The sequence below is a fragment of the Lithobates pipiens genome, unplaced genomic scaffold (assembly GCF_037356315.1).
Source record: "Lithobates pipiens isolate NorthernLeopardFrog02 unplaced genomic scaffold, aLitPip1_a1.2 Scaffold_13, whole genome shotgun sequence".
NCBI classification, from domain to species: Eukaryota; Metazoa; Chordata; class Amphibia; order Anura; family Ranidae; genus Lithobates; species Lithobates pipiens.
In genome coordinates, this window is record NW_027507718.1 from 107,837,686 (window position 1) to 107,863,910 (window position 26,225).

The 26,225-nt window shown below is 43.2% G+C and overlaps 1 protein-coding gene across 3 annotated transcripts in view; it reads left to right on the forward strand.

Moving 5' to 3' along the window:
• The window catches only part of CLTA (clathrin light chain A), a 53,158-nt gene extending 32,806 nt beyond the window's left edge, over positions 1 to 20,352 (forward strand). The window contains exons 5-7 of one of the 3 annotated variants that reach the window (XM_077475384.1): positions 699 to 752; positions 16,851 to 16,886; positions 19,896 to 20,352. In XM_077475384.1, the coding sequence (XP_077331510.1) occupies positions 699 to 752; positions 16,851 to 16,886; positions 19,896 to 20,067 (262 nt within the window). In that variant the 3' untranslated portion in view covers positions 20,068 to 20,352. The remainder of the gene's footprint in view (positions 1 to 698; positions 753 to 16,850; positions 16,887 to 19,895) is intronic. The other 2 variants (XM_077475385.1, XM_077475386.1) reach the window with 2 other exon arrangements.
• The last annotated feature ends 5,873 nt before the right edge of the window (positions 20,353 to 26,225 follow it).

Here is a 26,225-nt window from a genome sequence, read left to right on the forward strand (position 1 = left end):
GCAGGCAGTTGGCCAGGCAGACTGCAAAACTACCCTAATGAATAGTCATGTACATACCTGGCTGGCTAAACTGACCATACTGTGTGTGTGTGTGTGTGTGTGTGTGTGTGTGTGTGTGTGTGTGTGTGTGTGTGTGTTTTTTTTTTTTTTCCTGAACTTATTCCTTCATCTGCACATTCAAGGTTGATGGGTGAATTCTCCCTGCTGAGCTATTGTATTCTGACAGCACGGTGACTGCCCCACTGTCAGAATACACAGATCAGAGCTAATCGAGCAGCTTTTATCTGACAGCGCAGATTAGCTTTTGTTCAACCGCAGTTGCCACACCTTAATCGAAATTTGGATGGTCCCTGCTGAACGAGCTGCATTTTGATTCAATGTATGGCCAGCTTTAGTGAGACCGGTCCAATTCTAATTGAGGTGAAACAAGGTTACAGTTATTTGTAGCAGGGTAAAATAGTTCACATTTTATGCATACGATTTAAAATGTTGTCATTTGACTGGAGTTCTGCTTTCATCTACATCTGTCTGTCTTAATTGTACTGGTTGTTAATGTTTCACTCCTGTTTTCACTAATCTTTCTCGCCAAAGTTTAAGGCTGTCTCTTTTATATATTTTTTTTATTTCTTATTTTCAATGCTCTCTCCTTTCTTTTCTTGCCTGCTTGCCTTCTTTTTTGGACTTCTTGCTGTCTGTAGGGTGGCAGATGAAGCTTTCTACAAACAACCCTTCGCTGACATGATTGGTTATGTGTATGTTGCTTAATTACTAATTCTACTGACAGTTCATGTACACTGTTGCTTTTGTTGTAAAGCTTTGAAGTCTTGTGTTTTGTCACTGGGATGCTTTAATTAATCAGACTCATAGAAAAGGTATATTTGTTAAAAAAAAAATATATATATATATATATATATATATATATATATATATATATATATATATATATATATATATATATATATATATATATATATATATAATATATATATATATAATATTGTAGTACAGGATTCTTAGGAACCTTTATTTTAAGTTTTATTATCTGCATGCCATGCATAAACAAAATTGGTAATCCAGATTCTTCTAAAGGAGAAAACATTTATCACGATTTGCTTAAAATTGCCCTAAACAATATCCTTATTCTCCAAAAAGAAGTCCTACACATCTACAGCTTAATGACCCTGTAATTTTATTTTTCAAAAAGTGTATTTCACTTTGTTCTGCCTCTTTTGTAATGTCCTCCCAAACCCCTCTCCCACACTTTCTTTTGTTTGGAATGAGTAGTGCATGTTAATTGTGGTCATTGTTCTATGCACACTACAAGTTCCATGGTCCATCTCAGGAGAAAACAGGAGAGGGTGGCTACGTTTCCTACATACAGTGGGTTTGTATAGAGCGAATATGGCCACCCTTTAACAGGAAATTGAATTGGAGCAGAGATTTGGAAATTGGAAGAAGGCAGAGAGCAATAGAAGCTACTTTTTTTTTTTTTTTTGGGGGGGGGGGGGGGGGGAGGTATATTTTTGTATTATATAATCTTCTTTTCTTATCGTACATCACGGGACACCTAGCCATAGTAGTTACTATGTGGGTTATAGGGGCTTTAGGCCACCTTTAGGTGATGGACACTGGCACACCCTAAGACAAAAAGTCCACTCCCTATATAACCCCTCCAACTACTGGGAGTACCTCAGTTTTTGTAGCAAAGCAATACACGTGTATACCAGAAAGAAGGGAGGGACCTCTGTGTCCCGTGATGTACTTCAAAGAAAAGGATTTTACAGGTAAGCGGTTTTTAAAAATTCTATTTTCTTATCATACATCACTACACACAGAGCCATAGTAGTTACTATGTGGGATGTCCCAAAGCCATGCCAACTGAAAGGAGGGAGACGCAACAAAAGTAGGGCACTAAGAGACTAGAGGACTTATACTGCTGCCTGCAGTCCACTGCACCCAAAGGAGATATCCTCATGACCTTTTACTTCTACTTGATAAAATCTGGTAAATATATGAACTGAAGACCAAGTTGCAGCCTTGCAGATTTGAGCCATGGAGGCTTGGTGATGCACTGCCTAGGAAGTACTAACAGCCCAGTGGAGTGCGCTTTAATATAAAAAGGAGGAATTTTCCTCTTTAAACCATAAGCTTGAACAATCACTTGACAACTCCATTTAGAAATAGTAGATTTTGATGCTGCCTGTCCTCTTAGGACCTTCTGGCAACACAAATAGAACATTTGTTTTATGAATCTGAGCAGTTGCCTTCAAGTAGACATTGACTGCTCTCACCACATCAAAAGAATGTAGTGACCTTTCTTCCGCAGAACGAGGTTCTGGAAAAAATGAAGGCAGAACAATATCCTGGTTTAAATGAAAACCTGACACTGCCTTCGGTAGGAAATTAGGATGAGGACGTAATACAACCTTATTCTTGTGAATAATCAAATATGGCTCTTTACAAGAAAGAGCAGCCAACTCTGATACCCTTCTTGCAGAAGATATGGCAACCAGACTAATTTCCTTGTCAAAAGGACCAGGGGAATATGTCGTATTGGCTAAAAAGGCTGTTTCTGTAACGCCAACAGGACTAAATTCAAGTCCCAAGGGTTCAGGGGTGACCTTACTGGAGGATCAATCTGCGTTACCCCCTGAATAAAGCTACAAACCAGAGTGCGAAGCAAGTGGTCGTTAAAAAATACAGATAAGGCCAACACCTGGCCTTTGATAGCACTCGAGACCAGCTTCATTTCTAATCCCATCTGTAGAAACTCAAGCATCCTACCTATGACATATTTACTGGGGTGCCAACCCCTGAATTCACACCAGGAGACATATGCCTTCCAGACTCTATCATATGACTGGAGGTTGGCTTCCTAGCTTTAACCAAAGTAGATACTACTGAACTTGACAGCCCACACTCCTTCAGAATGTGGGTCTCAATTGCCAAACCATTACATTTAGCATTTGTAAGGTAGGCTGAAATACCGGACCTTGGTAGAGAAGGTCTGGCTGTGGTGGTAGGGCTCATGGGTCCCCTACTCCCATCTTTACGATCTCTTCATACCAAGATCTCCTGGGCCACGTCGGGACCACAAGAGTCACCGCCTTCCCTTCCTGCTTGATCCTGCAAAGAAGTTGCGGAAACAGCAGAACAGGGGAGGGAACACATAAATGTCTTGGGGTGTGCCAGTGTCCATCACCTGAAGGTGGCCTATAACCCACATACTAACTACTATGTTTAGTGTCACTTTAATTAACAGGTTTTTGCTTACAGTAAACCTGTCACTCCATTAAAAAAAAAGTATGGCTAGTTCAAACAAGTATCCAGACAGGTGGTAAGGGTAAACATCACATCAGTACAGACAAGTATGTCCTATTTTAAACTTTTCCAGTAATGCAATTGTAATGTCAACAAAAACTCACCATCCCAAAACCATCTGTAAATAGAATCTCTTAGTATAAACACAAGCAGGAGTGGCACAGGAACAGGTAAAGCATGTACGTGTGTAGTACTAAAGTTGTCTCTCTGAATAAGCCTAGATCAATGGATTAGGATGGACCCATGTCTGAGGCTGGAGGCCAGATCACTAACTGGCTAATCAAAAGGCAAAATCCAGCTCAAAGTAAAAAAAAAAATATAAATAACTATATGGTTAGGGAGCAACATATCAAATCCACTCTGAGAATAACAGACAGAAGAGATATATACTATTAAAGGGGGAATCTGATAAATATCAGACTTGGAGATCACATTTTTTTTTTTTTTTATAAAAAAAAAAAAAAAGTCTTCCTTAAAAAAATAAAAAAAATAAAAAAAGTTAAGAATGTCCGGTCGAATTTCTAAACGTTAGGGGGGTCAATTTGACGTTAATTTTCAACCACAGTGATGGTAAAATGTGAAAATAATAGAAAACTTCTTGGCCAAAGAAATTTTCAGACAGTGTATGTGGTTTTCATTCAGAAAGTACATTCATTTTAAAAACCGAATGTTAAAAACAAGTGAAAATTTCAAACAACGTTCTTTTAGTCACAGAATGCACAAGGATTTTTCGTCGGAACATTCTCGTTTTGAAAATTGATCCATGTGGCCAGCATAAGGCTCGTTACACACCTTTGCTGTGCGTTTTAGGTTTTTGCTGCGATTTTGTTTTTATTTGGCCAATTTGTTAGGCAGATTTAAAAAAACACCTTGCATGCTTTTCTTCAGCTTCTCCATTGAAGTATATTGAACCAAAAAAGCACAGTCTCTGACCCTTTCCAAATATGCAGCGGCGGGAAAAAAAAGCACAGATGTGAACGTGTCCCATAGGAAACCATGTAAATGAACTGTAATGCATTTCTGCAAAAAGCACTAAAAAACACATAGCTGTGAACCAGGTCCAAGACTTTTAGTAAGATAATGGGGTTAAAAAAAACTAAAATTAGCCCTTTATAGTACAAAAAAGTAGATAATCACTACTGTAAGGGGTTTATTTTTTTTTACTGTAGAACTATGAAAGTAATATTTAGAGTAGCGATTATTTGCTTTTTTTGTACTATAAAGGGCTTTTTTTTTTTTTTTTTTTTTTTTTGCCCCATTATGTTACTGGCCGATTATGAAAATAGTACTCGATTAATTTCATTATCGATTAGTTGTTTGAGCCTTAGTATTAACCCATCTCTCTGCCTCCATAATCCACTCCGTGCCTCTCTGCCCAACACAAGGCCATTTATGACATGTATTACAAAAGCCCAGCTGTGGCCTGTCCACACTAATTACCTCTTGGCACTTTTTTTTTATTCACATTGCCATAAGCATGCCAGTTGGCAGGCCAGGGATCTGAGTCTTTAACCTGGCCTTTTTATAGCCAGGTTACAGTGGAACTAACCCCCCCCATCCTTTACAAAGCTGCTATCTTAGCCTCAGTTTGATCTGCAACTGCCATGATGCTGCACATGGGATCAATTATGACACCATATGTAGATATTCACCAACACACCAAGGATCATCAATTTCGTCCAAACATTTATTTTATTAAAGAAAGATCACACCACAAAAAGTTGTAGTGCAACGTTTTGGAGCCATGCAGGACCCCTTCATCAGGCTTGTGATGACATGCCTGACAAAAGGGGTCCTGCATGGCTCCGAAACCTTGCACTACACCGTTTGTTTTATGATCTGATCTTTTTTTAACCGCTTAAGGGCCGCCTCACGCCGATATATTTCGGTAGAATGGCACGGCTGGGCACAAACACGTACAGGTACGCTGACCTTTAAGTGCCCAGCTGTGGGTCATGCGCGCCACTGGCAGCGCACTTGCCACCCAGTCCTGGGCTCTGTGGCCGCGGACCCGATCGCTGCCAGTGTCCTGCGATCGGGTCACAGAGCTGAAGAACGAGGAAAGATAAGTGTAAACAAACCTCTCCTCATGCTTCCTAGCGAGCCTGTCACTGATCGTCTGTTCCCTGTCATAGAGAAAGACGATTAGTGACGTTGCGCGCCAAGCCTCCCCCAGTAAAAAATAAAAAAAAACACACACTTAACACCTACACCGCCCCCTAGTGGTTTAACCCCTTCACTGCCAGTGCCATTTTTACAGTAATCGTGCATTTTTAATCGCACTTAGCGCTGTATTAATGCCAATGGTCCCAAAAATGTGTCAAAATTGTCCGTGTCCGCTATAATGTCGCAGTCACAATAAAAATCGCTGATCGCTGCCATTACTAGTAAAAAAAAAAAAAATTTTGAATAAAAATGCCATAAAACTATCCCCTATTTTGTAGACTCTATAACTTTTGCGCAAACCAATCAACACACGCTTTTATTTTATTTTTTTTTCCCCAAAAAAATATGTAGAAGAATGTATCAGCCTAAACTGAAGGGGGAAAAGTTTTTTTTTTTTTTTTTTTTTTTCCAAAATTGTTGCTCTATTTTTGTTTATAGAGCAAAAAATAAAAACCGCAGAGGTGATCAAATACCACCAAAAGAAAGCTCTATTGGTGGGGAAAAAAAGGACGCCAATTTTGTTTGGGAGCCACGTCGCACGGCCATGCAATTGTCAGTTAAAGCGACGCAGTGCTGAAAAAAAGGGGCCTGGTCCTTTAGCTGCAAAATGGTCCGGGGCTTAAGTGGTTAATAAAGTTTGGCCGAAACTGATGCTCCTTGGTGTTCTGGCAAATAGCTACATATCACATAGGTTCTAGTATCCAGCTAGTGGTCTCTACAGCACCCAATGGCCTAAAGAGCTTATTCCAGGAATGTGTGGGATGGGAATATGGACTGCAGTTGTGACCATAGACATTTGATGTCTTGACCGTTTTGGTAGAGAGCACAACCAATGTGACCATTATCATTAATGGCACCCCTTGAATGTAATTTGTCCTGGGAAACGGTTAAATGGCTGGGTTTAGCTCTGGGTCTCCCCAGGCAAACAAAGTAAGTGTATGCAGAGTCTAACAATTAACTACTTAATTGATGTTTTGGTTTGTTTAAATATATCATTGTGATCATTTAGTAGAACTCCTCGTGTAAAAAGAGAAAACCTCTTGATGCTCCCAGATATCCATCTGCTGCACTAAAATTTCAAGCAGTGTCCCGTGTCTGCCCAGACCTCCCTGTGGTTTGGAGAGGAGTACTGTAGCCCTAACAAATTTCTTGTCTTGATAACATAACACCTTGATACAGTATGGAAAGTAGCACGTTTGGCACCCAGGGACAGAAAGTCAGGTAAAGTGTATATTAATATGTATCTTACAGATTAGTAGAGGATGGGTAGGTATCCTTCCTAGTTGGGTCTAACCCTTTTACTTGTGAAGAGCTGGTCAGCCATGTTTATTTGCCTAAAAGAAATGGAACAGGAGTAGCGTTGTCATTTGGTGCATATTGTGAACCTGATTTTTAAAGAGCAACTGAATTCTGGAGGTTGTGCAGAAAAAGGGGGAAAAAAAGGCAAACAAGGCTAGTCCCATGTTCTGCCTGTGGTCTCCTTATAACTGATCTTTCCCCATTACTGACTTAACATGCCTTGCTCTGCACTGCATCTTGGTATGGAGGCAGCCATCTTGGTAGAGGTAAGGCTTTACTTCCTCATGTCAGCGTCGGCAAGAACAGAGAGCAGTACAATGGTGACATCACTGAATCTCACTTAAAACCGTTGGAGGCAGCAGTGCCTTAGAGCTCACGTGCAGGTATTCCGCTATGAGGCAGTAGGCACTAATCTCGGGGTACTTTGTCACAGTAAGTGGGCTTAAGCACCATATAGCAATATGGTGTGACCAAATCCTCATATTTTTTGATGTTTTTTGAAAATGTCTAGGTGTTTTAAATAAGCCTTGTTGGAGGTAAATGTCTTTTTTGCATGCGGGCGCTGTAATATTTTGTTCAGTAGGCACGGGAGAACACGCGAATACGATGAATCATACTGCTAATATTCAGGAAAATGTAAAGACTAGGGTCATTTTTCAGAGTATGGATTAAACACAGTTAAAGTGACATTAAACTCACAAGAATTGTTTTCTAAATATGTGAAATCATTCTGCTTCTTAATTGTAAAAATAAAGCAGCCATATACCTTTTTTTTATATTTGTGATCTGTTGTGGTCACGTGATCCTTCCCTGCTTATTCCTGACTGCAAGAATAGATTGTTAGGAGGAGCATGTAGATATCCAAACATCTAGTGAGGAAGGAACAGTGTATAGGTGGGTGGCAGTTGTTCTTGCACCTATTATTATCCAGATGACTGGAGCTGAACAGAGGAGACTCTGTATTATGCAACCTCGCTCAGCACCACCTTGGACAATGGTTGAGACAAACCATTTAACACTGACGAGGGGTACTTACAATGATCAGCTTTTATTTATGTAAAACCTTTATCCCAAATGGGAAAAAAAAACATTTCTGTAGCTACTTAAGTGTTAGCTGGAGTTCAGTTTTAAATTGTTTACCGCTTATGTAAAGTCCATTTAAATCCACTACCATGGATGCTGAACCTGTGCCCCTCAGGTTGTTGCAGGACTACAAGTCCCATCATGCTTCTGCCTTTGGGAGTCATGCTGATTACCATCAGTGGCTTGCAATGCTTCATAGGAGTTGTAGTTCTACAGCAGCTGGAGGGCCAAAGGTTGAGTGCCCTTGGAACTATTCCATCTAGCACTACTCACTCTCTATACAGTGCGTCTTTCCAAGGGTGACTCCATAAATAGAGGAGACACCTATAGACCGGAAGTGTGTTACTGCCTGGATTACTTGGCGAAAATAAAGTAAAGTATTTCAAGGTTTAGGGTGAACCTAAAATATAAACTCTTGCAGAGAATTATTACAGAAAGTGTTATACTGTAAAACTCAATAGTGGTATTGGTGAACTGAACAATAAGTCCAATGTGTTACCTTCGAACATTAACCACTTAAGCCCCGGACCAATTTGCAGCAAAAGGACCAGGCCCCCTTTTGCGATGCGGCACTGCGTCACTTTAACTGACAATTGCGCGATCGTGTGATGTGGCTCCCAAACAAAATTGGCGTCTTTTTTTTTTTCCCACAAATGGCTTTCTTTTGATGTTGTTTGATCACCTCTGCAGTTTTTTATTTTTTGCGCTATAAACAAAAATAGAGCGACAATTTTGAAAAACGCATTATTTTTTACTTGTTGCTATAATATCCCCAAACAATATATAAAAAAAAAATTATTATTTTTTCCTCAGTTTAGGCAGATACGTATTCTTCTACATATTTTTGGTAAAAAAAAAAAATCGCAATTAGCAATTGATTGGTTTGCGCAAAAGTTATACAAAATAGGGGATAGTTTTATAGCATTTTTTTAAAAATATTTTACTAGTAATGGCGGTGATCAGCGACCGCCACACTAGGAAGCATGGGGAGAGGTTTGTTTACACAAACCTCTCCTTATCTTCAGCTCTGTGACCCGATCGCAGGACACCAGCGGCGATCGGGTCCACTGGTCCCGCGGCCACGGTCATGGAGCGCAGGACTGGGTTGGGAGCTCGCCGCCGGTGGCATGCTCCCGACCCACGGCTGGGCACTTAAAGAGCCACGTACAGGTATGTGTTTGTGCCCAGCCGTGCCATTCTGCCGACGTATATCAGCGTGAGGTGGTCCTTAAGTGGTCGAGACAGAGAACTGAAAAAAAAAAAAAGCTGCCCAATGTCCCTTGGGCAGTATATAGGCATATAGGAAAGTAGTCTTAGGTATGCAGTTGGCCAAACGTATGGGTTAGGAACTGTATTTGTGAATAAACCTAGGGCAAGGATCATTTGTGTTATCTAAATGATACCATTGTAAGCAGAAGATATGATTTGATCGTGATCCTTATAACAGAATTACATGGTTCAACGTGTGTTTTTTTTTATTTTTTTTGGTTTTTTTCATCTAAGTGCCTAAATCCAATTTGGTATCAGCAAAGGTCTGAAATTGGGGGGGTGGGGGGTGAGAAAAGGCACAAGGAGCCAAGCGGGTTTAACCACGTCGCCGGAATAAGGAGTGAAAGACAAAAAAAAGATAATGGGCACAAAAAAAAAGTGCAGATAAACCTGATGGAACATTGTAAAACAAATTGTAAAATGATATAAATTGATAAATGATAGGATGAAAGGTGAGATTAAATACTGACATGTGCCAGAAGGGAAGCCAACAGACAACGCTAACAGGTTAGCTAAGTGTCCTGCCACCTCCATGGCAATGCGTTTCAGCTTGATGTGGCTTCGAAATATGTTTCTTTGACATTAACTGATATGACTGAGGACTTAAAGTGGTTGTAAACCCTTACAAACCACTTTGACCTACAGGCAAGCCTAGATTAAGGCTTACCTGTAGGTCCCAGAAATATCTCCTAAACCTATATGGTTTAGGAGATATTTGCCCGAAAACGGGCACCGCTGTCTACGGCGGATGCGCCGTAGACAGCGGCGCGTAGGCGCACTGAGCGCAGCATTTCCAAGAATGGAGCTGCCGCGCGCGTCGACTACCGTGCGCATGCGCGGGAGTGACGTCATCGCGGCTTCGCCGAATGACAGCGGCGGAGCTACGATACGCCACCAACAAGATGGATGCGGCGGACTAGAGGGGACAGCGGTGACTTCGCTGGCTCCTGTGTCAGGTAAGTGACACATAATGGACTACTATGCGATGCATAGTTGTCCATTATGCTTTGCCTTTGCAGGGAATGAAAGAGGAAGTAAACCCATTAGGGTTTACTTCCTCTTTAAGAATTTATCCTTTCACAGTTTGCTTGTATATGCCATCAGGTTTATAGGGTCTTTCCTGTGATGTTGTAGCCAGGATAAAGCGGGGTGACCGCTTCTCCTTCCCCTTATTTTCTGTACTGTCTCGGGGTGGAAATGGAGGTGAGAATTGTAAGTAAAAACAAACGAAACAGCAAATGCATTTTACAAGGAACACGCTGATAGGTGGTGACAGCAGAGGAATGCACTCATTGCCTGCTGCTTTTGTTTACTGTTCAGTTCTTAGGCTAGGGTTGAAGCGGACACTGCTTTATTCCTTCTACAGTCTAGATCTATAATACAGAAAATAGTGTTATCTGCCTGGCTGTACTGTGTATATCCTAGACTTGGATGGACAGAAATACAAATGCATTAAGGTAAATCTGCTCAATTTTATGTATTTAATCTGTATTTAGCCATTTGCCTGGAGTAGAGCTTTAAGATAGGCAATAAATATGCACACAGCATTGCCAGAATTTGACTATTATTGCTAGTAATTTTAAAGGATAGGTCCAACGTTGCCCACCACTGACCCCCTTCCAAGATGAGTTCTTGAAGTATGATACATCCCTTAAATCAGGCTAAAGAGCAATTTCTCCCTTGTTGCTAAATCCCATATATAAGTACATAGAGGAGGCTTGGAGAGTAATAGTAGAATCTGTCCTCATCTCCAGACATGCATCAAGCAAACCTTCTCTTCCTGAGCCAACCACATACCAAGGCTTGTGTTTGTGTGGAAAATTCAGCATCTGGGAAGTTAAAGCTACACTGGGCCCTGTGCTTGCCAACCCATGAGCACCATCTTTTAGCATGTGGTATAGAGAACCAAATGCTGATGCAGAATCTGGGGAACTGGGAGTACAGTTTTGCTGGTTACTCTTTCATTTATGATATAGCCAGCCCTCAAATTTTCCACTCGCATTTTGCAAGTGGAAATTGTTTCTGCCGAGGAACTGGGCTGCCAGGGAGTTGGGGACGAGTACCGCCGGCATGTGGGGTTGAACGGGAGCCGTTCTACCATCGATCAGCCCAGGGGAAGAGATCAGAGCGATAGCCTGCTGTTACAGTTTACATTGCAATTGCCTCTGCTCGTGATTACACACAGCCCCACCCTCCTGACCCCACGCCTGTGATGGACAGAATGCCAGTACAATTCTGGGACATGTTCTGTCTATCAGTGTCTATCACAGGCGCGGGGTCAGGAGGGTGGGGCTGTGTGTAATCGTGAGCGGACCCAATTGCAATGTAAACTGTTACAGCAGGCTATCGCTCTGTGATCCGCCGGCTTTCCACTTTCCTGTGATGATCCTCTGCACAGGTGAGTTGAGGCTGCAATGGCGGGCACACTGAGTTGAGGCTGCAATAGTTTCATAGTTAGTAAGGTTGAATAAAGACGCCAGTCCATCCAGTTCAACCTGAGTGAGTGTCTACATCTGTCCCCATCCCTGTACATTGTACACTCACACCAGTCCCTACCCTCAAGTAGCCCACAATCCTAGGTCCCCATTCATATACTAGGGCCAATTTTGGACAGATGCCAATTAACCTACCTGCATGTCTTTGGATTGTGGGAGGAAACCGGAGTACCCGGAGGAAACCCACGCAGGCACAGGGAGAACATGCAAACTCCAGGCAGGTAGTGTCGTGGTTGGGATTTGAACCAGCGACCCTTCTTACTGCTAGGTGAGAGTGCTAACCACTACACCACTGTGCTGCAATGGTGGGGCAACTAGTGGCGAGTAACCCTTGAGGCCTGGCTAGTAGCTCAGGACTTGAAATTTTGAGCCCTGATCTACCTATTCTTTAATCCCAGATCAGTGACCTGTCAGTGTACACGAGCTTTCAATGACAGCATCAAGTTGTAGGTTACAGTTGTTTCCTCTTTCCATGGTACTATAACAAGCATATACTGAATTCTCTTCATTGGAATGTAAAATGTGCTTGTCTACATGTTGTCCTAATAACGTCAGTTGTTTGAGTCCTTTAACCACTTTCAGACCGGACCATTTTGCTGGTAAATGACCAGAGGTCTTTTTACACTTTGGCACTGCGCTGCTTTAACTGGTAATTGCGCGGTCATGCAATGTTGTACCCAAACAAAATTTGCGTCCTTTTCTTCCCACAAATAGAGCTTTCTTTTGATGGTATTTGATTGCCTCTGCGATTTTTATTTTTTGCGATATAAACGTAAAAAGACCGCAAATTTTGAAAAAAAATGATATTTTCTACTTTTTGTTATTAGAAAAATCCAATAAACTCAATTTTAGTCATACATTTAGGCCAAAATGTATTCAGCCACATGTCTTTGGTAAAAAAAAAGTCAATAATTGTATATTTATTGGTTTGCGCAAAAGTTGTCACATCTACAAACTAAGGTACGTTTTCTGGAATTTACGCAGCTTTTAGTTTACGACTGCCTATCTCATTTCTTGAGGTGCTAAAATGGCAGGGCAGTACAAAACCCCCCCCCCCAAATGACCCCATTTTGGAAAGTAGACCCCCTAAGGAAATTGATAAGAGGCATGTTGAGCCCATTGAATATTTTATTTTTTTGCCTCAAGCGATTGAATAATGACAAAAAAAAAATTTTTTTTTTTTTTTTACACAAAGTTGTCACTAAATGATATATTGCTCACACATGCTATGGGCGTATGTGAAATGACACCCCAAAATAAATTCTGCTGCTTCTCCTGAGTACGGGGATACCACATATGTGGGACTTTTTGGGAGCCTAGCCGCGTACGGGGCCCCGAAAACCAAGCACCGCCTTCAGGCTTTCTAAGGGCGTAAATTTTTGAGTTCACTTCTCACTACCTATTACAGTTTTGAAGGCCATAAAATGCCAAGATGGCACAAAACCCCCACAAATGACCCCATTTTAGAAAGTAGACACCCCAAGCTATTTGCTGAGAGGCATGTTGAGTTCATGGAATATTTTATATTTTGCCACAAGTTGCGGGAAAATTACAAACTTTTTTTTTTTTTTTTTTTTTTTTCACAAAGTTGTCACTAAATGATATATTGCTCACACATGCCATGGGCATATGTGAAATGACACCCCAAAATAAATTCTGCTGCTTCTCCTGAGTACGGGGATACCACATATGTGGGACTTTTTGGGAGCCTAGCCGCGTACGGGGCCCCGAAAACCAAGCACCGCCTTCAGGCTTTCTAAGGGCGTTACAGTTTTGAAGGCCATAAAATGCCAAGATGGCACAAACCCCCCCCAAATGACCCCATTTTGGAAAGTAGACACCCCTAAATTTAGGGGTACACTAGTGAGACTAGGTAATAAATGGCGGGTGCCCTGAAACTATAAAAAAATAACTAACCAACCAGCGTCACCTGTAACAGTTATATGGTGATCACTGGTGAAAGGGTTAACTAGGGGGCAATCAGGGGGCTTTATGCGGTAGTATATGGGGGTCCCTGGCGCTATAAAAAGCTGCGGCGAACCTAAATACCTACCTGCCTAACTAGCGTCACCTGTGACACTAATACGGCGATCAGAAAAATGATCGCTTATTAGGCTGGGTTCACACTGGAGCGATGCGGAAACGCCGCGAATCCGCGGCGGGTTCCCGCATCGCATGCCTCCCGGCGGCAGTTCACACTGCCCTATGCGAACTGCTGGGAGTGTCAGTGAAATGTTACTGACACCCCCAGATCAGTTCGCATATCGCAGTGCGATCTGCAAACTCGGATCGCATGGTGTGAACACCCATGCGATCCGATTCTGCTGCGGGCCAAAAAAAGGGTCCCGTGCGAATTTGCGGCGGGTGCGGCGAATGGCTGAACTCGAATCGCACAGAGATCGGATGTGATTTGCACTGCAGTGCGGTGCGAATCACATTCGTTCTCATAAACCGCTGCAATGTGAACCCAGCCTTAGTGACACTGGCGACGGGGGGTGATCACGGGGTTAAACCTTTATTGGGGGGGTTAGGGGGGTACATTAGAACTAAAGGGGGCTAACTCTAACTGCCCTAACAGTTATTACAGTCACAAATGACACCAATGCAAAAAAAAAAAAATGACATTGGTGTCACTGTGACTGGGGGGCAGGGGTAATTGGGGGGGTGATCGGGGGGTAAAGGGGGGGTGTGAGTGTGCCTGGCATGTTCTACTGTGTGTGTAGAGTGTTGGTGCAACTCACCGATCCGCTCTCCTCCGTGTCGGAACGGAAAATACCGACACGGAGGAGAGAATACATCACTTCCTCTCCTGTGTTTACATTACAGGAGAGGAAGTGATGTCACCGGGGATTTCCATTCGTCGAGAGCGATCGCGAGGGGGTGGCCATGAATGAATGGCCGCCCCCTCATCCCGGATCGCTCTCGAAGAAATGCCGACCGCCGCAGGCACCGGGGGGGGGCCCGATCGGGCCCCCCACCCGCGGGCAGGCAGGGACTTATATATACGCCCATATGCCTGCCCGTGCCATTCTGCCGACGTATATCGTCGTGCGGCGGTCGGCAAGTGGTTAAAGATCTAGTTATAATTTTGTTAAGGCTCAGGTTTAGGTTGTCGTGTATGATTAACACTTTGTGATAGGCCATCTTCACGAAAGCAGTTGTAGAGAATATGCCTAGCCTATATCGACTACCTTATGCAAGAACTGTAGTCTATTTTACCATCTGTCCAGTTGCCTAAACAACTTGCAATTTATCATTTGGGCTCTGCCAAAGTGACTTTTAAGGGTAGCACAGTGGCTAAATGGGTAGCACTTCAGCCTGCCAGCACTGGGGTTGTCTGCCTGAATCCCAACCATGGCAATACCTGCACAGAGATCTCATGCTCTGTTTCCCTGCGTGGGTTTTCTCTGGTTACTCAAGTTTCCTCCCACATGCCAGAGACATGGCCTGCTGTATAACTTGGCCCTTGTATGTATAAATGTAAGTTAAGGACCTTGCTTTATAAGCTCCTTGAGGGCAGGGACTGATGTGAATGTGCAATATATATGTAAAGCACTGTCTAAATTGATATTGCTATATAAGTACTTATAATAAATAAATGAACCTGCTGTGTGGCAGATATGTTGCCTCAACAGTTCTTAACAGAGAGAGAGCTTTAACTTTAATTCTAAAGTTAATTTTTTATTTTTTTTACCTTTTTAGGCCTCATGCACACAGGGTATCAGAAAAAACAAGCTGCAAAGCCACTACCAACGCTAGAAAAAAGCATCTGTGAACAAGTGCTTTTGGTAGCTTGATTGGTTTGAAGTCGCACCAGAAGTTGGGTCATGATGATCCGACTTGTGGTGCGGCTTGTGTGCTGAGGATCTTGAAGAGGAGCCCTTGCTAAAATGAAAAAATAACTGCCGTGGGGTTTCCCCCCTCAAGACCATACCAGGGTCTGGTATGGATTTTAAGGGGAACCCCATGCCAAAAAAAAATGGTGTGGAGTCCCCCCAAGATCCATACCAGACCCTTATCTGAGCATGCACCCTGGGGGCAGCCAGATCCTGCCGCCCCACCTTATGTGAATGAGTATGGGGTACATTGTACCCCTATCCATTCATCCCCAAAAAAGTGTAAAAAATAAAGTAATTTTATTTAAAGGAGCTCCAGCGTCTCTTCCGATTTTCTCCCTCTGGCGATTTGTCTTCATCCTCCGGTTCTTCTCCACTCTGCTGATGACTTCTCTCTCTGCTGTTCTCTCTGCTGTCGTCTCCCTCTTTTCTCTTGATGCTGCTCCCGATGTAATGCTAGGGCCATAACGTGCTATTACTTGTACAGGCATGGAGCGGGGCCACCTGTTGATGTCACCTTCCCGACTTACCAATGTGTACAATTCATCTTTTAAATTTACAATCACTTTAATGCATTCCCCGAGTCCTCTCTTGATCCAGTCCTATCTCGGTTAGAGATTTTCTCTCCCCTCTTTCTAGTCTCACAGGAGACTTGGGCAGCAGCGGGAGTCATTGGCTCCTGCTTCTATCAATCAGATCTATGAAAGCAGACACCTCAGGATTGTCCCCACATGTGTGCCCTCATAGCACATGACTTCCTATGGGACCACATGCTGGAGAGGAGGATAGGACAGTGCCGGTGGGGGGGACTCAAGACTAGGTAAGGGACCACTCTATGCAATATCATTTGTATAGAGAAATAAAAACTGTCCAATCACTTTGATAAACCCATGGAAGAACAAGCAGGTATATGAAGGTTATACTAAAAAGCTGGTAAACACTGCAATAAAAACTAAACTAGGAGCTCACAGAAAATATACAGTATGCAACTGCTTTCAAAAGACTTGAGCTTAGCATGTAGCTTTTGAGCACTGGAGAACAGGCTTGTGACTCTAAGTTTGCTTTTTTTTTTTTTTGTGCTATGTGTATAATTAGAAACGTTGTACATTTATTTGTCTTTCAGACTGTCTTGTGTTTTAAAGAAAATCTTAAAAGTAAAAAAAAAATCTCTTTGGACCCAGTTGACCCCAAAGATTAGAGTCTCCTTTTAGGCATATGTGTGAGCAGAACTGGTACTTTAAGAAAAGTTTCCCGATAGCATGCCAGCTGAATAAATACCATTATGCATGTCCCGCTTGCCATCAACATTAACTTCATTTTCTATATCTGACTTAAACTTTTTTTCTTCTTGTTTTTTATTTCTTCTCTTCACCTTTTTAAGCACAAACATAAACCATCCTTGCTACAGCCTAGAACAGTTAAGTAAACTCTTCACTGCCCCCCTTAACCCGTCTGTCCCATGGTTAGTGCTAGTGTCGTAGTGACCTGTCTGCAGTGATGTTGCCCATCCTGAGTCTAGATGTGTCACTGTCCATGCCTCACCATGAAATGCCCATCTTCATTGTAGCTCTTCAGTTTGCTTTCCTGGATTATCTCTACATGTTGCATTTCTTTTTATCTATTTGTGCTTGTTTTAACATTTTAAATAAAAATGGTTTGGGTGCTTTTGTAAAATGAGGGCATTTTGTGTGCTGGCTTTAACTGCTAGGCTTTGTAGATTAGAATGCCAGAAGCTTTTAGACTATCCCAAAACCTTAATAATGATGTAAACTGCAACAAGGCTGTAAATTGGCTTTTTAGATTAGTTGATTGCAACCAGTTGTAGGTTCGTCACAAGTCCTGCTTGTCTGCTATACATGTCTGCTTATCTTTGTGAAAATAGTTTTAGTACACTTTATTTCTGGCTGTGAAAGTGGGGGAAAAAAAGAAGCAAAATGGAAGGAATAAGTCTTAGTAGACCATTTGATTTTTGTTTAATCATTCTAGTGCAGCTTTGAAAATGACTGTGCAACTCCTAAACCTATGTCATCCTCTGATAATGTGATACCGATGCTTTGTGTGTTCTAAAAGGAGCTTCACATTTAGCTTTGGTTGTGCGCTATTGACTTTTTGGTGTTTGTATCATGACATATGCTTCAAAGAAAACTTGCATTTACAGAAATCTTTGTTTTACTATTTTTTTATTTTTAAATATGTAGCAACATAGTGTGCTGGGCTTTACAAATTACATGGATTTGTCCACATCAGAATTGTATTCATCATGAAGAATGTGGCAGATACATGGGGTATATGACTTGCCTGTCCTCCCCATAGGCTTTACCTTCCCACTCACTTTAACCTCCTCATAGTTATAATTGTTATAATAGTTAAAAAAAAAAAAAAAAAACTCTTGCAAGCAGCATCTTTGGAGCAGTGTATAACTCCGCTCCTGCCCATTGAAATGAATTGGCACCACTGATAAACTGCCGGCAAAGCGCCGCCTTGTGGGTCGTTTTTAACCCTTTTTCGGTTAAAAGCGCCCTGCAAGCGTCTGAAAACCCCTGCAAAAACTACGGTAACGTGCCGCTAAAAATAGCAGCTCTTTACTGCCAACGCCCCAGTGTGAGAGGGGCCTAAAGGTTCACCTTTAAAAAAAAAAAAAAAATAAAAAAAACCTGCATATGAAGAAAAGGGATGTTTGTAGACATAAACAAATTGTGCAGCTTTGACTAAAGTTGAAATAAGGCCCTTGCTATAAGTGTAGACCATTTACATACCTCATGAAACCTGACTAGAAAACTCCCAGGATGTTACTAGGGCATTGCTAAGCTATGACCAGTTATTACTTTTCACCCTTAAGCTTGGATACACACTATACAATTAAATTATTTTATTTTTTTCACACTGGGGCAGTGCGCTGGCAGGGCAGTGAAAAAACACCCCTCTCCATTGAAATGAATGGGATGCTTCAGAAGCGCCTGAAAAGCTCTTCAAAAGGGCTCAGGGCTTTACTGGTAGTTTACAAGCGCCTCAGTGTGAAAGGGGCCTTGGGCTACTTTCAGACTGGGGTGGGTGTTGGCGGTAAAGCGCTGCTATTTTTAGCGCCACTTTACTGTAGTTTTAGCAGCGCTACTCGGCTGCTAGTGGGGTGGTTTTAACCCTAGCTAGTGCCAGAAAAACGGCTTGCTGGTGGTTTGGGGGCGCTGCCCCATTATTTTCAATAAGCAGGTGTGATGCGGCTTTTTTTTTTTTTCTGTGCTGCATGCGCACTGCTCCAATGTGAAAGCACTCTGGCTTTCACACTGGGGAGACACGAGAGGCTCTTTACAGGCACTATGCAAGTGCTATTTTTAGCGCTGTAGCCCCTGTAAAGCACCTAAGTGTGCAGCTTTGAATAAAGCTACTTTCACAGTTTATTTTTATCTACAGACTCCCCTCATCTGCGTAGGCAGTTTTTTTGTAAAGGTGAACTAACCCTTTAAGCTAAATGCAATGTCTAGAGTTCCCTAAATTCTGTAAGTATTTTTGTTGCTCTTCCATTTTTTTTTATTTTTTTTCTTTCCCATTTTTTATTTTCCAGTATTTTGTGACAGTGGGTGAATGGCCTGCATCCAGGGCCAATAAATCTTATGATTGCTACTTAAAGTAGAGGTCTGCAAAAATGAAAAGCCAGCAGCTGCTGACTTTTAATAATCGGACACTTACCTGTCCTGGAGTCCAGCGAATTCCGCACCACAGCTGATGTTTCCATCAGCTGTCGAGTGCATACTGCCTCCATTGCGAGTAAGGGAACCCGGCAGTGTAGCCTTGCGGCTTCACTGCCGGCATGCGCGAGGCTCCACTCCTCTCTCCTACTGGCCCAACGGCCAGGGGAGGAAGGGGGAGCCCCAGCGACTACACAAATACCCATGGCTGAGGCTCCCACAAGTGGGGGCAGGATACTTGTAAAAGACCAGTATCCTGTCCCCTGCCAAATTTGGCTGTGAGAGCCATCATCCGACAATTGCTTTTTAATGAGGCTGCCTACTCGCAGCTTATCACTGGTACCCTGCAGGGGCTCTCACGTCTGCTTGCACCCTTTGTCATGTAATGTCATCTTAACCACTTCAGCCCTGGAAAGATTTACCCACTTTCTGACCAGGCCGCTTTGTGCAATATGGCACTGTGTCGTTTTTAACTTTTTTTTTTTTTTTTTTTTTCCTCCTTCCAAATTTCCTATGTGTATAGATGAGTCAAAAGCATGAATACCATTGTTATGTTTAATATATTAGAAATTAGCACATACATTGTTTTGGGGCAAACCACCCAAATCTGAGGTTTCAGAAGTTAGATAAATGTATTACAGATATGTTTTGAAGTTGACCGTTCTATTATCCAGGAGTAAATCTGTTAAATATTCAGAATCTATTTGCTCAAATTTTTCTAATAAATCCCTTGCTGATTCCAGGGCTGCTGAGGAGGCATTTGTAAGTGACGTTGAAGAATCGACCCCAGGGACAGAATGGGAACGAGTGGCTCGTCTTTGTGACTTTAACCCCAAATCTAGCAAGCAGACAAAAGATGTCTCCCGTATGCGTTCAGTCCTGATATCTCTCAAGCAGTCTCCACTAGTTCACTGAAAGGAAACCACAGAAAAACATGACACTTCCAATATTTTAATCTCAGAGAAGCTATGTTTGCAGAATTTGGTTATATTTTACTGTTTTCGGGACCAAAATACACATGTATTTGATATTGATCATTGTATGTTATAGCCAGTCCACTCCTTGCTCTACTTCCCCTTACTTAGAAAATAGATATTTGGAGGAAGCCCAGTATGATCATAGTCTCAGTGTGCTTCTGTGTCATTGCAATGTGATTTTGTGAAGGATTGTAATAGTGATATTAAAGGTCTGTATATGAAATATTACTGCATCACTTACTTGGCCTTGCACAGCCATTCCAGAATGACCACAACTTGATAGTATTGCTAAAATAAATTTCTTTAGGCCAGTGTTTCTCAATCGGCTGCCTTGAGTCGTTAGGGGTGCAAGAGCCTAGTCTGAGCGATCCTATGTTAGCCCTTGTGCTGCAAGAGGGGAGAGCACATGGTTAAAGTGGTTGTAAATGCCTGATTTTAACTTTTACCTAAAGGTAAGCCTTGAATAAAGCTTACCTATAGATAGTGGAAACATCTCCTAAATGTGTGCCGTTTAGGAGATATCTACCTTGTAGCGTGCCGATAATGTCATTGGCGCATGCTCTGTGAAGAAACGGACCTCCGTGCCGTTTCTTCACTTGCAAGTGCTGTGACTGACGGCTCCTATGCGCAGGAGTGACATCACATGGCTCCAGCCAGTCACAGAGCCAGAGTCTGCACGCCCAGACGGAGGAGGGACAAAGAAGGTGGATGTAGCCACCAGCGGGGACAGCGTGGGCTTCGTTTGCAGGTAAGTGCCACATGGTGGGCTAGTATGCAGTGTTTTTACTTTTTAGGGGAACAAAGCGGAAGTAAAACCCATCATCAGGGCTTATCTCCTCTTTAACTCCTGTGTACAGAGCAGGCAGAGAGCTATGCCTGCATCCCCCCCCCCCCCCCGTACTCTTGCTAGCAAAAGAGAGCTGAGATGACTGCCCTGCCAACTGATGACGTCATCGTTTCCATAGGACTTGCTGGCAAGAGTACAGAGAGGAGCTGGGAGGCGTGGGCTCAGCTCTCTGCCTCCTCTGTACACAGGAGTTATAGAAAGCAGAAGGTACGCCATTGCAGGTAATATGGATTTGCCTCTGCATGTGGGTGCCTGCCCCAGGTTGCCTCTGTAAAGTATGCAGTAGAAGAAATGGCTGGTCTTGAGTGCTTTTATGAAATCTCTCCAAATGTGAGAAACGGGCCACTGGCAAGGCTGCTAATGGTTGATGCATCTCACCCGTGCTGTGCTTAATCACAGCCCAGAGATACCCACACCTGTCAGGTGATATTGGTGGTAGCTCCCTGATGCCTTGCCAGCTTAATAAAAACAATGGACACAAATAATTCAAGTTGGACTTACCGGTAACTTGTTTTCCAATAGACTTTCAGGACAGCCACACAAGAGATCACGGCTCCACCTCCCAAAAGGAAGCGCCTCCTCCATCAGAGCTTTTTAAGGGCGGCCTCCTCGGTTGTTTGTAGAGACTCTCCGACCCCGGCTGCAACACATAAGTAACAGTTACATCGTAGTATTACAGCTATAACGTAAAACGGGGCAGGTTACTGCTGTCCTGAAAGTCTATTAGAAAGCAAGTTACCGGTAAGCCTAACTTGAATTTTCCAAAACTACTTTCAGGACAGCCACCCAAGAGGATTACCGAGACTTTCTTTATTCAAAGCAGGACAACAGCCTGTAAGACTTTCCTTCTAAAAGCCTGATCCCCAGCCGTCATGAGATCTAATCTATAAGGGCAGGCAAATGTCGTCAGACTTGACCAGGTAGCTACCTTACATATCTGCTTGGGGGTGGTACCAGCTTCCTCTGCCTAACTCACTGCTGTAGCCCTTGTGCAATGAGCCCGGACACTCACTGGACTCTTCTGGCCAGCACAGGAATAGGCTTCCGCAATTGCCATCCTTGGCTATCCTGCTATGGTTCCTCTGGAAGCTTGCTTTCCCTTTTTGTTGCCTGAAAATAAATTAAATAGTGCATCCACACATCTAAAGTCCTTAGTGGCTTCCAAATAACTTAGGACTGCTCTCTTAACATCAAAGGTATGGAATTCTTCTTCCTTCTTACCTTACAGATTAGAGCAGAATGTAGGAAGAATTATCTCCTAAAATCGATTCTGAATCAACGCCACTTTGGCCAAAAAATTAGGATCCGTTTTTAGGACTATCCTATCCGGAAAAACAGAAAAGAACGGCTCCCGGATTGACGAGGCCTGCAACTCACTAACTTTGTGAGCTGAAGTAATGGCCACTAAAAAAACTGTTTTCAATGTAATCCATTTCAGGGAGGCCAAATTAATAGGTTCGAAAGGATCACTGGTCAGGGCCTGCAGAACAGTGGACAAGTCCCATACTGGGCAGTTCTTGGACACTACCGGTCTAGAGCGAGAGAGAGCTTTGAAGAACCTGACTACTAGAGGGTCTGACGCAATAAGTTTCTCCAAGAAAACCCCCAGTGTGGCCACCTACACCTTGAGGGTGCTGATTGCTAGATTGTCTGCCCCATCTTGCAGAAACTCCAAGACTGAAGCAATTTATCTTGGCGATCTTGTAGAAGTGAAGCACCAGAAATTTGAAAACTTTCCAATATTTGAAATATATTGCCCTCATGACCTTCTTCCTACGTGACAAGAGAGTAGCCACCAACCTGTCTCTTCAAAATCTGCTCCTCAGAAACCAAGCCTTGAGTCTCAACTTTGCTAGGTCGTGATGGACGAGAGGGCCCTGCAGGAGGAGATCCTGTCTTAGAGGAAGATGCCAGTATGGTTTTAGCTGCAGTAGGCCCGAGAACCACGGTCTTTTGGGCCAAAATGGAGTGATCAGAATTATCTTTACCTCTTTCCTGATCTTGCTTATAACCCGTGGCATCAACTGAAATGGGGGGGAAAGGAGTAACATAGGTGAAAATTCCATCTGGGCCAAGGCATCCACTCCCAGGGACTGCTCGTGCCTGTTCAAAGAGAAGAGAGGGACCTGGGCATTCCCTTGAGTGGCAAAGAGATCTACATTTGGCAGTCCCCATCTTTCCAAGATCAACCTGAAGACCTCTGGATTTAACTGCCATTCTGCCTCTAAGACCTGGTTTTTGCTGAGGAAATCTGCTTTTTCGTTTAGAGATCCCTTTAGGTGGATCGCTGACAAGGATAGAGTATGTTGCTCGGCCCACACCAGAATACCCTTTGCCAGATCTTGGCAAAAAAGGGGGGGGTGAATGTGGGGAACAGGGGCAAAAAAGGGGTAATCACTTCCCTCCCCCAAAGGAGCAAAAGGATGCGGACGACTGGGAGACACTTGCTCCTACCTTCACCTTGCTGGTGCTTTGGCTTTTCCCCTTGTCTGCATTGCTCTCCATCGCTCAACTCAGCAGACACGTGGTATCCTTCACCGCTGGTCCCGGGGATTCAAAATCACCACTGCGCTGAACCAGAAATAAGGTGCCAGTTGACCCTCATCTCTCCCCCTGCGTTCCAGCGATGGCAAATGACGCTGCGTGCCACTGGAAGTCCCGCCCCTTTTCTGAAGGATGTGGCCGAAGGCTCTCTTGGCCACCGGAAAGATGGTGGCTGCCTCTCCTGAACTGCAGCACGCACGCTGCACGTGGGAGAATCAAACCCTGTGGCCGCCAAGCCCTGAGGGAATTTTTTTTTTTTTTTAAACACGGGCAAGGACTGCCGGCGTACTGGCTCTCCCCGAGCACTGAGGGGGGAGAGAGCTCATGGCACCGTCCCCACAGGGAGGCAAATGGGAGGACCAGCTCCAAAAAAAAGAAAAATTAAGGTGAGAACCTACCACTCTCAGGCCAGCTCAAGAGATTATGGCTCCCACCAGAGGGGTTCCTCCTCCTTGGAGGAAACACAAAAAACTGAGGAGGCTGCGTGGAGGCTTTCCTTTAAAAAGCTCTGATGGAGGAGATGTTTTCTTTTGGGAGGTGGATCCATGATCTCTCCGGTGGCTGTCCTGAAAGTCATTTTGGAAAAACAAGCTATGCCCTCAATACCCAATAATAAACTTCAAAAGAAAAAAATTATATTGAAGAACATAACGCATTACATCTTTTAAATTGCAGTTAAATGGTCTCACCATCAGCCATCAATAAGATGATCCACAGCTTGTCAGTGGTCCCATAAAAGTGCACAGCAGGATATGATACAAGGAGCAATATAAAATGAGCTAGTGTGGCTAAAATACACGAGCTTGATGTATATAACAAAAGTGAACCCAGAGTTTTTACCTTTTGTAATCAGTTACTGTGTCAATATGAAACTCTATAACATAACTATAAAGGGGAGAGTACCCCCAATAGGATAATGCCAAAATGTTCAGTACACTAATGGGTGGAGTCCCAATGACCAGTATGTTCTGCAAAACATTAAAAATATAATAAAAAGATTTGGGCCATAAAGAAAAAAAAATCCCAAATGCATGGGTGCAAATAAGGAGTCACAGATGCAATGGTGTCAAATGGAGCTCCCATAACCAATGTAGCCTCCCAGGATCAAATAAGTGTGTGTGCATCTAGAACATAAAGTCAAAGAGGTAAGAATTGCTCACTAATGATACCAGACAAATGTAAAGGAAAGTAGGCAGGGACTGGAACATCCACAGGGGGAGGAAGGACATTTGCTTCCTATATGTCATGGGTACTTCCCACAGTTTGGTTACCTTTTACATCACTTCCAGTGCACAAAGGGGGCCTGTAATGATGTCCCCACGCCCTGGTGGATGCCAGCACAGCAGCTGTCCAACCCACCCAGATGAGAAAACTTCCAGGGGGGGAAAAAAAGGTCTGCCCCACACAGTCCCAGTATGGCTGAGGCAGACAGCTGTGCCCACCAGCCACTTCCCCAAGCCCAGGGCAGCAAAAAGACCAAACAAGGGTGCACCCATCCCCAAAAACCAGATGGGAGACGGCTTACCTGCTAGGCGTCAAATGAAGCCTGCACCACATGGGACACCAACAACCCAAGGATGCATAACAACTAAAAAACATTTTTAAATTGCGTAAAAGTCTATATATAATGGGGGATAGATAACAGGAACAGAGCAAGCAATAACAAACAAATCAAAATATTGCAATCTTATAAACCATATAAAGTGTTGTGCATAAATGAGATTTGTCAGAAAACCTTTCCTTTCATTTTCTGTGGAACGCTATACTACAAAATACTCTCACAAATGTGGGCCATTGATTGCAACCAAGATTTAATTTACATATACAAAGAAAAGTATTTTTCCTAACAAATTAATTTAAGACCATGTTGCATAAATAATTACACCACAATGAAAGTCTTAAGCACATGGTACGAAAATAAAAAGGGTATTGTCGTTTGACAGGCTGTTGTCTGAAGTTCTTACAATTGCTATGCTCCTTTTCAACAATTGCTTTCCAATTTTTGGCCAACAAATCTTGGATGACAGGCTAGTAAATTTTTGTCAAACGACAGCTCCACGTCAGCTTTTCAGATGGTCAGTACACAAATCCGTCACACAAAGGTCGACAGTACAAACATGCATGCTCAGAATCAATGCTCGCCAAACACGAAATTAGCAGAAGGGGCCCAAAGGGTGGTGCTCAAGAGTTGAAATTCCTTGTAGTACGTCCCTACATTCGTGTTTGTGACACGACAATTTGTGTAATGTTAGTATGCAAGACAAGATCCTGGCACACGCCCTTTTGACAATAATCGGACGCTCTGTTGTCCAACAATCGTACTGTGTTTATGAGGCTTAACCGGTTCCTGACCAGCGCACGCCGATGTACGTCGGCAGAATGGCACGGGAAGGCAAATTGGCGTACAGGTAAGTCCAATCTTCAATGCCGCCCTGCCATTGTGAGCGCGCCGGCGCACTTGCGTGCTGGTCGGGACTTCTGTGAGTCCGGTCGCGGGTCCCGTGGACTCGATCGCCGTGTGGATACCCGCGATCGTCTCAGGGGACGGCTGAATGGAGGAAATGCCGTGTAAACAGCATTTCTCCATTCTACCTAGCAACTAGTGACGCTGATCTCTGCTCCATGTGATTGGAGCAGAGATCAGTGTTCACTAAATGAAAGCCCAACCCCCCCACAGTTAGTAACACACCCCTAGGAACACTTAA